Here is a 12,841-nt window from a genome sequence, read left to right on the forward strand (position 1 = left end):
TATTTTTATTATTTTACTTATATTTTTTTTTCTTGTTACTTTTAATTATTTATTGGTGCATAGCTTTATTATAAATTTATTTTTTGCTTTTTAGACTTTTCTTTTTTTTTTTTATTTCAAACCTTCTAATACTCTTTAAGCTAATTATATTAAACAAGACTTAACAAAATGTGAAACTTAATATTTGTGAAAGAGTCTATAATAAATGGTAATAGTAATGGCAATGGTATTTAAAAAGTAGTGTTTAATTTGTCAAAAAATAAAAAATTTGTTATAAAAAATAAATTAAATAAAAATTAGAAACTAAATTTATAAACATTATAGAATTAGTCATAATAAATTGTAGGACGGTTGATGATACAATTACAAGTTTGACCTCTTAAAAATAAAGTCCAACTTGTTTTTATCCGTAGCTGTCAAAATCTTTCTAGGAGTAATAATTAACAGTTTTAATTCATTTTCAAAATTATATTTTAAATATTAAAATAAATAATATATATTAATTTTTCAAATATTATAAAGATAAAATAAATTAAAAAAATTTTAAATAGGAAATGGTTTAACAAAGGGGCAAAAAGCCTAAATTAAAAAATTAATTTAAAAAATAAATTAAAACTCTTAGACCATCTCCAGTAGGAAACTTATTCCAGTTCCTATTTATGGCTCACCTGTCATAAAAAGTAACTCCACATCAGCTTTTGCATCATAAACAATAAATAGGAACTCAAAGAATCTCTCTCTTCTCCATTAGAAGGAACTAACTTTAATCTCTATTGTGGTCCCACTTAATTAATTAATTAAAATAATTAAAATTAATATAATTATTATTTTTTATAATAATATTATTTAAATTTATAAATTCAAAATAATTCAATATTATAAAATATTAAAATAAATAACTTAAATTTGATTAGCATTTTAAATTTTATAAATAAAAATAAATAATCCAACTAAAAATATTTTATAATATGTAAAAATTAAATTTATTTTTTATGTAAAATAAATTTAATTAATTATGATTTAATATAACAATATAAATAATTAATATAAATAATTAATTAAATAGATATATAAGTATTTAATATATTTTTATTTTTATTTTATTAACTTACCACATGATATGATTTTATTAGTTGTTGCAAGTTCCTGTTTAGAGGGACTCTCAACCTTGATCCACGTGAAGAGCCCTCCTTCCCTTTTCACTCCAATGGTAATTGAGTCCCCATATGTCAGAAGATGAACTCTATTTCTTAGCATTGGAGTTGCTCTTAAGATCCGGTTTTAACTTTAAACAATTTTGGTCAATGGATTTATTGTTTTTTGACCAAAATTCTGAAAATCGAATTGGATTGAATCTATTGGTTCGATTAGGTTAACCGAAATTAGTTCTTTAACCGATTCGATCATTCTCAAAAATCATCTTACAAAAAACTGGTAAAAAAATAACTAAATCGGTAATTAACTGGTAAATTGGATAAACCGGACCGATTTTTTAAGGCCTAATTCGCTATTTAACATAAATGTTGTCGTTTTGAACAAAAAAAAAGAAAAAAAAAAAACAGAAAGCCCAAAAAGACGCAACACCCCCTCGCCCTTTCTTTCCTCATAAACGAATTAAACCAAATCTTAAATAGCGCAACCTTAGTAGCCACTTCACACTCACCATTAGCAACCCTTGTAACCACCTTCTCTATTATCATCGCTAAACTCCTCTCCTCGGCTAGAGGGTACCGTCATACAGAGCGCGCTGTCGTTGTCGCGAAGGTCTCTGGACTTTGTTCTCGTTCCCGTTGTGGACGTTTGCTTTGCCTTGTTCTCGTCGCCGTTGCGGACGTCTCTACCCGACTTCTCTCTCTTTAAGCGCTCTCTCTATGATCTCACTCCGTCTCACGCAAAACGCGAACTTCTCTACTCGCTTGTTTTCATCACCGTCACCTTCGTTTAACTGCTCGGCTGTCACTTTCTTACGGACATGTCTGTTGTTCAGTTGTCTTTTCTTTTCTAGTGAGTACTCCTCCATTGCTTCTTTAGTCGTAAATTTTTTTTTGAAATTAATTATAGTTAATTTATACTTATGAGTTAATTATTTTTGTTAATTTTTTTTATTTTTATAATATTTTTTAAGTTAATTTTTTTAAAATAATTTTATTGATTGATGATGGTAATTGTTAATTTTGACATCTAAATTTAAATTTTGTATATAATTATTAATTTTGTATTTTAAAACTGTATGTAACATTGGATTGTTAATGTGAATAGAAATTTTATATAATTTATATTGAATAATTAATACTTAGTTATTGACTATATATAATTTGTGTAAGTTTGAGTTCAATAATTAAAAATTTGTATAAGTAGTGTTTAAAACTAATTTATTTTTTTAGTGTTAGAATAATAAAATATAATGCGTTTGTTAATGATGTGTGTTTTGATTTTTTTTAATCATTAATTTTAATGTTTAAATTTATAAATTTTTATTGATAAAGTATAGATAAATTATTATAAAAAAATTTTAATTTAAATATTTAAAATTTTATATTAAATTTTTAATAATTTTATTTTATATTTAATTAAATCGATTTAATCACTATTCAATTCCAATTGAAGTATTAAACTATCGAACCAGTTACGGTATCGGCCCAATGACCGATACAGTTCTCGAAATCTTGTTTCTGACCGTTTCTTGAATAGTTGGGCAATGTGGTAAGAAAAAGTTAACAGGGCTGACAAGCGGCAAAGATGGAGGCCCATAAACCCAAAATACCCCAAAAAAAATTCGCTGTGTGTATGCAGTGCGTCTTTGATGGCGGTTGAGCACACCAATAAACGAGACATCAGTTGGGCAAATCAAAGTTAAAATGGAGGACGAAGCTGACATATACGACGGCGTTAGGGCTCAGTTTCCTCTCAGCTTCGGCAAGCAATCCAAGTCTCAGACCCCTCTCGAAGCCATCCACAACGCCACGCGTCGATCTAATACCAATCCTCCTCCTTCTTCTTCTTCTTCTTCGAAGCTTGCAACCGCAAGCGCTCTTCCTTCTCTCTCTTCTTCTTCTAAGGAATGGCTCAATTCCCTACGCTCCTCTAAAAACCCTACCCCTACACTTGCTGATCGTGGTGGCGGTTCTGAGATTGGCCCGCCGCCACCTCCGCCTCCGACAGCAGAGGATGATAACGACGATGGCGCCATGGTGGGGCCGCCTCCTCCTCCACCTACCGGGGTGGGTTCGGGGGCGGATGAGGACGAAGACGACGATATGATTGGACCGCCCCCGCCGCCGTCTGGTAACAATTTGAACTCCGACGACGACGATGATTCCAATGGAGATGAGTTGGGGAACCGGTTCCGTATTCCACTTAGCAACGAGATTGTCCTCAAGGGCCACACCAAGGTATTCTCTCTCTTAACGTGTGTTTGTGGGTTTAATTTGGGAATTAGCGTAACAAATTGTGAATGGAGAAGAAATGGTTTAATTTGATTATTTGCTTTTGTGTGCTTTGTATCCCTTGATTATGCATTTAAAGTGTTTCCTAAAAAAATTTTATAATCTAGGAAGCATGATTTGATGCTAGCTGTGGCAGTAGCTTAAGTCTATAATAATATACTGCAGAGAAAAGAAAGTGTTAGGGTTCTATTGCAAGCCGAATAATCCAGAGAGGTTTCACAATTACTACGAGTAACTTAAACTTCAGTAGTATAGAAGTTTAGAGTAAAATCCATTAGAAGGCAGACACCGTGAATGAGTATGTTACTTTATTTTGAATTATAAGAATGTGAAGGGAATCAACAGCTGTTTTGTAGTGAAATGTAAAGAAATATATTAATGATAACATTGGGAAAACTGTTAACAGGTTGTGTCAGCTCTTGCTGTAGATCACACTGGATCTAGAGTGCTTTCTGGAAGTTATGATTACTCAGTGCGGATGTACGATTTTCAAGGAATGAATGCTCGTTTGCAATCGTTTCGACAACTGGAGCCCGCTGAAGGTCATCAAGTTCGCAACTTAAGCTGGAGTCCAACAGCAGATCGGTTTTTGTGTGTGACTGGATCAGCTCAAGCAAAGGTAAGCACGTTACATCATATCTGTTGACTTAAATGATGCTTTAGTGCTTTTCATTTGACTGATTGTATATATTTCTTCTGTTGCAGATTTATGATCGCGATGGGCTTACTTTGGGAGAGTTTATGAAGGGAGACATGTATATTCGTGATCTAAAGAATACCAAGGGCCACATATCTGGATTGACATGTGGAGAGTGGCATCCAAAAACTAAAGAGACAATCTTAACATCATCAGAGGATGGATCACTGCGAATATGGGATGTAAATGACTTCAAAAGTCAGAAGCAGGTTTGGACAAGTTCTGCTTCCTCGTCATCTTCAATGACAAATTGTATGCATGGTCAATATCATATCTCATAATTTTTTTCAAAACGCATTTACTACCATATATCTTTTCGATAGATTTTTGAAATAAAAATTGAAGCTCTCTAAACAAATGAGGCCAAAAGCATCTGCTTCTTTATATATTTCTTGTAGAATTATTGACTGATATTTCACCTATTGTTATGAAAAGGTTATTGGCATTGTCTATTTGTTGCTCTGTTTAAGTACTTAATGCAGAGGGAAATTTTATGCTTCAATTTTTTACCAAGTAGGCAAGTACTTACTTTTGATGAGATTGCCCTTTTCTTAATTATTATTATTTTTTGTGGTTTTTGTGAGACTCAGGATTTTCAGCTAATGTATTTCCAGTTCTTTACCCAATTATACTGGATATAATGCATGAGACATCTTATGTATGTGTGAATGGAGTTGTGATCATTTGTGTTTTACAACATAATAATTTACATTTCATTCACGTTGTTGAACTCACACTGCTAAGTTTCAAAGGATAGGTAATTAAACCAAAGCTTGCAAGGCCTGGAAGAGTTCCTGTAACCACATGTGCATGGGACCATGATGGTAAACGCATTGCTGGTGGTATAGGAGATGGTTCTATACAGGTAAAAAGATTTTCACTTATAATAAAGTCAATATACATTCGCTCTTTTAGCTTTTTAAGCTAGAAAAAACATTGGTTTTCTCCTTATATTCCTTGGAATTCCCATTGATTTTCACAGGTTTGGAGCATTAAGCCTGGGTGGGGGAGTAGGCCAGATATACATATTGAAAAAAGTCATTCAGATGATATTACTGGTCTGAAATTTTCTAGTGATGGGAATATCCTATTGTCAAGAAGCTTTGATGGTTCACTGAAGGTATGTGAACCATTATATCTCACAAAAATCTTATCTTCATTTGTTTCTGTTTTCTTGCTTTATAAGGAATCCATCTGTTGTTAACTAATCTTCTCAACTTCTCACCAACCAATGAAATATGTCTCAGGTTTGGGATATGCGTAAAACAAAGGAAGCATTGAAGGTATTTGAGGATCTTCCAAATAATTACGGACAAACAAATATTGCATTCAGTCCTGGTGAGAATCTATTTTTTACTGGAACATCTGTTGAAAGAGAGAGCACAGTTGGGGGTTTATTGTGCTTCTTTGATAGAGCAAACCTTGAACTTGTTTCAAGAGTCGGCATATCCCCCTCTTGTAGTGTTGTTCGGTGTTGTTGGCATCCTAAACTGAATCAGGTAACATTTTGCAGTTTTCTTCCAACTTCCCATAAATTACATTCTTGTGTTGCTTTATTTTTACTTTAAGGAGGACATTTTTGGTGTTTATACTTAGTAATTTTATTGAACTGCTTTTCTTTTCTGAAGATCTTTGCAACGGTTGGTGATAAAAACCAAGGAGGGACTCACATACTATATGATCCCACCATCAGTGAAAGAGGAGCCCTTGTTTGTGTTGCACGTGCACCAAGGAAAAAATCAATCGACGATTTTGAGGCAAAGCCTGTCATTCACAATCCCCATGCCTTACCACTGTTTAGAGATCAGCCAAGCCGTAAGCGTCAACGGGAGAAAGTATTAAAGGATCCATTGAAGTCCCACAAGCCTGAACTTCCCATAACAGGACCTGGCTTTGGTGGACGGGTCGGTGCAAGTCAAGGAAGCTTACTAACCCAGTATCTTATGAAGGTATTTGTCGACATGTGTTTCTCATAATTTTTCTTAGACTTAAACGGGTTCATGCTTCAGAATATGAAAATGCAAGGTACTTATATTTTCATGCAATTGCAGCAAGGAGGTATGATCAAGGAGACATGGATGGAGGAGGATCCAAGGGAAGCCATCTTGAAATATGCTGACGCAGCAGCAAAGGATCCAAAATTCATTGCTCCAGCATATGCAGATACTCAACCTGAGCCAGTGTTCGCAAAGTCGGATTCCGAGGAAGAAGAAAAATGATTGGATTATGAAGTCACCACTTGCAATCTCTATCACTAGATGGTAACTGCCGAGGGGAAGACAAATAAAAGAGTGACCAAGTAAGAGGTACTTGACCCCAAGCATTCTTGGGGCTAATGCCAACCTTTCCGGCAGAATATCATGTGCACTAGGAATGATGAAATTGTTAGCTCCTCAAATTTTTCTATGGATCTTCCATGTGGATGAGTAGTATTGTATTGTACATTTTTTACGTGTAATTTTACAAAACTTACAGAAATTTAAATATGTACTAATTGTATCGAAGATTTACCGGTTATCAATTGTGTCTGATAGAGCTGAACCGTTAGCATCAGGAACAATCGATATTCTTTTGCAACTTAAAGGAAAATTTGGTTGTTTTACACACAAAAATGTTTCAATTACCATAGTAAAACGGATTTTTGACCAACGCTTGCTCTCTATTTTTGTCTACACAGGAAACCATCATTATTGTAGTTCTATAAGTAATAATTAGACTGGCAATTGCATTGGTCATTTTCTATTCAACCCACAAAAAACTCAAAAGGTAGGGAGTGGTCTCTTGCATCAATTACGAGTTCTGGTAATCACATGATATTATCAAGAATTGAACGCAGCTTAGCCATGTTCAAAGGTTTGACTAGATAATCATCAAGCCCTGCTTCCATAAATTCTTGTATTTGCTTTTCCTCTGAGTGAGATGACACCCCAACAATTTTGCTACAAATGCCCATTGAACGAAGTTCCTTTGTTGCCTATATATGAAGAATGTGCAAGAATTATGTCTCAATGTAATTGGCCATGCATATTATTTTGATAGGTTAAGTATTGAATAAATCAGATGATTAATTTATTATTACTACCTCAATGCCATTCATCAAAGGCATTTCCTTGTCCATGAGAATGAGGTCAAATCCTTGACCAGAGCAATGAATTTGTACGGCTTCTTTTCCATTCTCCGCTGCCTGATTCTTCACTCCAACTTTGTTCAGCATCCACTGATGAATCATCCTTACTTGTCTATCATCATCCACAACAAGTGCTGTTAATTTTGTTGCTGAGTCTTCATTAGGTGCCATTAAGCCTTAACCTTTGTTTTGGTCAAAATTATTTGGAAATAAAAGATGTTTTTCTCTCTTTATCTGAACAAGAAACACATATAATCATTAAAATATGTATGAACAATGAAATTGGACATAATGTAGCAGTAGCACTAACACTGAATAATATCATTAGAGAAAACATTTAAAGAGAATGTTTCAGATAGATAGCGGTAGTACGAACCTTGATGATGGAGGGAACAAATGATGAATGGATATTTAGCTAGCTGGTTATAGTGCTATAAATATAGATGATGTGATCCTTCCCAATTTGCTAAGTAATCCATGAAACGAGATTGAAAAGATAAAAAAGAAAGCAAGCTAGGTTGAAACTGTCTCTTGTCTTGGTTCATCACAATCTAAAAATATTATCTTTTCCTAAAATGGAGTGATTTATTTCATATATTATATATCTATATTGGATTCTGATGGCATTTCTTTTTCCTATTTTGTATAGGAACATGTAAAAAGCAATATTCAAAATAGTAAAATACACAACAAAATTTTAATTGAAGAGTATAAAATCAATTCCTGATTTTTTATAATATTTTCTGGCTTATGAGCCCACAATGTCAAAATGGGTCAGTAAAATGTATCGAATTTAAAGGGAAGTGTGTAACTTTTGTTTACCTTTGTTATGATCCAATTAGATCCACTTGCCTCATTTGGTTAACTTGGATTCTGCAAAGGACACTTTTTTGCATTATATTTGGCTCTTATTAAATTGTTGATCCGTCAAATCCAGATTTCTTCAATTTCATTTTTCTTTTTCTTTTTCTTTTTATCACAAACATCTTTTACTAGAAACAATTTTATTACTTTATTAGAAATTTCGCAAAACGGCAAAAAGCGTAACTCTTTCGAGTTTCGATACACATTTATGGAGCAGGAACACTTCAATAAATTATCGTGTGCGTGCATTTGATACATGTTAGACGTTACATATATAACGACGCGCATATTTTTTTTAGAGAAAATGACGAATAGGTTTATGATCTTTTGTTTTGTGGATATTTTTGTTTCTGAATATTTAAAAATATTTTTAAATATTCGATTTTTATAAATTTTGGACGGATAAGTCCTTCCGTCCAATTGCCTCCGTCAGACTTAACAAAAAAGTCTGATGTGACTCCATTCTGATAATGTGGCATGATGGATTGATACGTAGACTGCTGACTAGAATGATACTTTCAAAAATTGGACAAATAAGTCCCTGTACCTAAAAACTACGTCGTTTTACTTTGGACCTAATTCTTAAATTGATTGCGTTTCTTTCTGGAAACTAATAGTGAAGAGCTCTACCTGCATTAACCATGGCTGCTAATGGAGCATCATCAACGTCAAGTCAGGCCAGGAATGACAAGGTGCTCCACCTGGCCCATGTCAAGGCAGCTTGAAAACAACATGTCCATCCTTAGTTTTAGGAACAATTAAGCCCATCTCCTCCGGAGAATAGTAACCAGGGAGTGTGATATGTACACCACTACTAGGAGCAATTATTTCTTGTGCCTTTTCGTTGGCCATTTTCCTTACACAGTCACAAAATGGGCCAGCCGCATTCACAACAACTTTTGCATATGTATCAAACTCTTCCTCTGAAGCATTAAGAATTTAACATATAAATATCAAACTATAAGTGACAATTTGATTATGATTTTCAAAAATAACTCACCAGACACCAGCAATATACATAATCGCCACATGACATTGAGTAATAGCTTGGTAAATGAACCAACTTTATGCATAAAAATAACATCATAAGAAGATTCAAATGAAATGTACCAAATTAGATTTAACAAATCACCAACCGGCAGCTACTGTGTTTATTGTTTATGGGAGTGAAGATGTAGGGGAGGTTCACTCTGAATATGCCGTTTAATCTAAATATTCATTAGAAATGAATTTGAATAGTCTTGTTGTTGCTGTACTTGATGTTGCCAATGTCTCCTTGGTAGTTGCTGTACTTGGTCCTGGCCTAACTTGAGATGGTTGTGGGTCAAGTGGAGCACCTTGTCATTCATGCATGGTTGATGATGCTCCATTAGCAATCATGATTGATGCAGGTAGAGCTCCTCACCATTAGCCTCCAAAAAGAAACGCAATCAATTTAAGGTTTAGGGCCAAAACAAAATGACGCAGTTTTTAGGTACAGGGACTTAGTTGTCCAATTTTTGAAAGTACCCTTCCAGTCAGCAGTCCACGTGTTAATCCGTCATGTCACGTCATCAGAATGGAGCCACGTCAGACTTTTTCGTTGGGTCTGACGGAGGCAATTGGACGGAAGAACTCATCTGTCCAAAATTTGTGAAGGTCGGGAATTTAAGTCTGCGAGACAAAAAGTCAAAGAACCTATTTGTAATTTTTTCTTTTTTTTTATTAATTTAGTTGACTCGGCTAAATACAATATGTCGTTGTGTCTAACTTTGTTCTCAACCTATATTTTATTAAATAAATTCAAAAATAATGTTATTAATTATTGTAAAATACTTTATAAATTTTTAAAAATTTAAATAACAAGTATCACAAAAAGTTTTAAATTTTATAAAAATACATGAATAAATAATTATTTTTAACTATCAAAGATTTGACGGCCGATAAAATTAACTAAAAAAATTAAATTGACGTTATACATAAAAAATTTATATCTGACAAAAATATCCACTTATTAAATTTAAAATTGACTCTGTTACAAAATTTATAAAATTCTTAGATACTTTTTGTTTTATCATCTTCTCCATCTACGCTACTTTTCAACCACTTTTGAGAACAAAATCCAAAATTCACCCTAATAATTCGGCCCTTCACCCTCGCTTCCATAAATCTTCCTCACTCATTTGAATCAACTCAAACATACACTCATAGAGCAGCTCACCACTTCGCCAAACCAAAGCCTGCAACTTTCCATATTCCCCTCTCGATCAAAAAGTAAATATCCATGGATTTTGTCAAAAAATAAAAACTAGAAAATTGGAAAAAAATAAATAAATGATGAACTCATCTTAGCATCGGATAAACTCAGCACAAGTTGAAAACGTAACTGCTAAGTTCTAAGGATTAAAAACAGTGAAGAAAGAGGGAAAAATAACTCTCAATGAACAGGACCAACGCTCAATATATCATATTCACATCTTTATTCCCACTTTAACATGAAACCAATTCAAAATACTAAATTCAGAACGGAAAAACACACAGCAGTCAGGCATTGATGGTGACGATGAAACAATCACCGGCGAGAAAAAGCAAGGAGGCGAGAAGGAACAGTCGGCAGCGAGACAGTCAACGACAAGATGAGATGGAGCCGAAAAAGAGCAATCAACGACGAGACTGGCAGTGAGAAGCTGTCGGTGGTGCAAAACAGTAGGCAACTTAGTGGTCACAACGCAAGGACAATGCTGGCAAGAAGGAGTAGATCTGGCAGGGATGATGCTAGCGTAGGCGATTTGGGAGCGTTGGAGGTGGCTGAGCCAACTAAAAGTAGAGTGCGAGGGAGGACGAGGGAGCTGATTCAGGTGAGTGAGATCACCACTGTGATTGAGTAAGTGAGACTGAGCCAGCAAGAGTAACAATTGAGAGGTTAAGCGGCTGAGAGTTATGAATAAGAAAGAATAAAGGAGATGAAGTGAAGAGCTAAAGATTGTTATTGGGGTTGTATGATAGATTCAATTAGGTTAAAAGATTGGGATGAGGAAAGTGATAAAAAAAAAAAGGTATTTTGGAAACATTATAAAAATTTTAACAGAGTCAATTTTAAATTTAAAGATCGGATATTTTTGTCAAATAATACTAATTTTTTATGGGTACATTAATTTAATTTTATTTTATGGTTAGTTTTGTCAGTAATCAAATTTTTTATAGTTAAAAATGATTATTTACTCAAAATACATTATGTTATGTATAAGTCTGTCTTCTAGAATCATTAAGGCTACATTTACAAGTACTAGACATTGAGACAAGGATGCAGAAATATAAAATTATGTTTGACAGATGAGACATTGGTACGAATATTGTGTCATAAAATACTGAATTAGTATATTTTATGTGCCTTCTTAAAAAGAAAGACACAGAAACGCTAATGAGAGATACAAATTATTTTTTTTATTTTTTCTTTCATTATTTCTATAAATTTTTTATAATTATATCTTTTTATTATTATGTTTTTTTTTTTCTAAATTTTTTGCGTGAAAGAAAATGAGAGTAAATTAAACTTTCTGTTGAGTTTAGTAAATAATAACAATGTTTGGTGAGGACAAATATGTTGGTGGTTGGATTAAAAGTTCATTAGATTTAATCTTTATATTTAGTGTTGCAGGCCCATGTTTCATTGTGAAACCCAAACAAAGAAGATAAACAATCCAACTAAAAGAACCAAATGCAACCAAAGCTACCAAATAGAAATGAGTCAATAATCCAACTCATTGCCATTCAGAAAAAAAAAAAAAAAAAACCTCAGCTGGTGATCCTATGTTACTTCAGGTAAGGTACAAAGAAGAAAAAAAATTTCACTTTTTTACTAAGCATCAAAGAAGAAAATGGTGCTTCACTTTTTTATTAAGCACCAAATCAGAAGAAAGGAAAGCAAATTAAGGAAATTGGGTCAAATCAAAATCACCATACACAAATTAAGCATAAAAGAGAAAAGGTAATTTGTTTTCATTAACATGCAAGTCAATTACTTGCTGATTTCTCCTTCCATTTGAAAAACTATTTTGAGTAATATGAAGAAAGTGGTGGCTACTTTTTTCTACTGTGAATCAATGGCTAATATTGAAACTTGGAGCCAAAGCACAAGATTAATGGTTTTGATTTATCGAACTCACTGAGGATTTGTTACCAATGTAAGTGCAATGCTTTCAAGACTTCAAACTTTGATTTGTGAGGTTTCTCTCTTTTCTGATTTCGGATTCTTTCTCTTTGCTTTCAAAACTGAAGTGATTTTTCTGTTTGTATGGAGTTCTGTAGTCAGCGTTAGAATTTGTAAAACAAAGTCAACTTCTTGATTCTTGAGTTAGCTGATGACTTACTTTCTTTTTCTTCAATCAAACCCAAAAATTAGGGATTTGAAATTAGAGTTTAAGCAATGCAGCTTCATTGGTAACAGATCCTCAAGGAGTTTAATAAATCAGAACCATTAATCTTGTACTTTGGTCCCAAGTTTTAATATTAGCCATTGATTCATAGTAGAGAAAAGTAGCCACTACTTTCTTCATATTACTCGAAATGGTTGCTCAGAGGGAAGGAGAAATTAGCAAGTCATGACTTGCATGTTAATGGAAACAAATTATCTTTTCTCTTTTGATTATGCTTAAATTTGTGCATGTTGATTTTGATTTGGCCCAGATTTCTTAATTTTCTTTCCTTTCTTTTGATTTGGTGCTTAAT

At 33.4% G+C, this 12,841-nt stretch overlaps 2 protein-coding genes across 2 annotated transcripts; one reads left to right on the forward strand and one right to left on the reverse strand.

Moving 5' to 3' along the window:
* Window positions 1–2,636: 2,636 nt before the first annotated feature.
* On the forward strand, window positions 2,637–6,755 carry LOC107647854 (Transducin/WD40 repeat-like superfamily protein). The gene is made up of 8 exons (XM_016351896.3): window positions 2,637–3,392; window positions 3,853–4,065; window positions 4,152–4,352; window positions 4,901–5,008; window positions 5,126–5,263; window positions 5,391–5,642; window positions 5,772–6,092; window positions 6,195–6,755. Exons 1-8 carry the CDS (start codon window positions 2,859–2,861, stop codon window positions 6,360–6,362), a joined length of 1,935 nt encoding a protein of 644 aa, XP_016207382.1. The 5' UTR covers window positions 2,637–2,858; the 3' UTR covers window positions 6,363–6,755.
* A 194-nt stretch (window positions 6,756–6,949) lies between these two features.
* Window positions 6,950–7,441, reverse strand: LOC107647855 (two-component response regulator 24-like). Its single transcript, XM_016351897.3, has 2 exons — window positions 7,226–7,441; window positions 6,950–7,117 (listed from the first exon to the last, which is right to left on the reverse strand). The coding sequence occupies exons 1-2, from the start codon at window positions 7,439–7,441 to the stop codon at window positions 6,950–6,952; spliced, it is 384 nt and encodes a 127-aa protein (XP_016207383.1).
* Window positions 7,442–12,841: the final 5,400 nt, after the last annotated feature.

The sequence above is a fragment of the Arachis ipaensis genome, chromosome B6, assembly GCF_059453495.1.
Source record: "Arachis ipaensis isolate K30076 ecotype BB chromosome B6, ASM5945349v1, whole genome shotgun sequence".
NCBI lineage: Eukaryota > Viridiplantae > Streptophyta > Magnoliopsida > Fabales > Fabaceae > Arachis > Arachis ipaensis.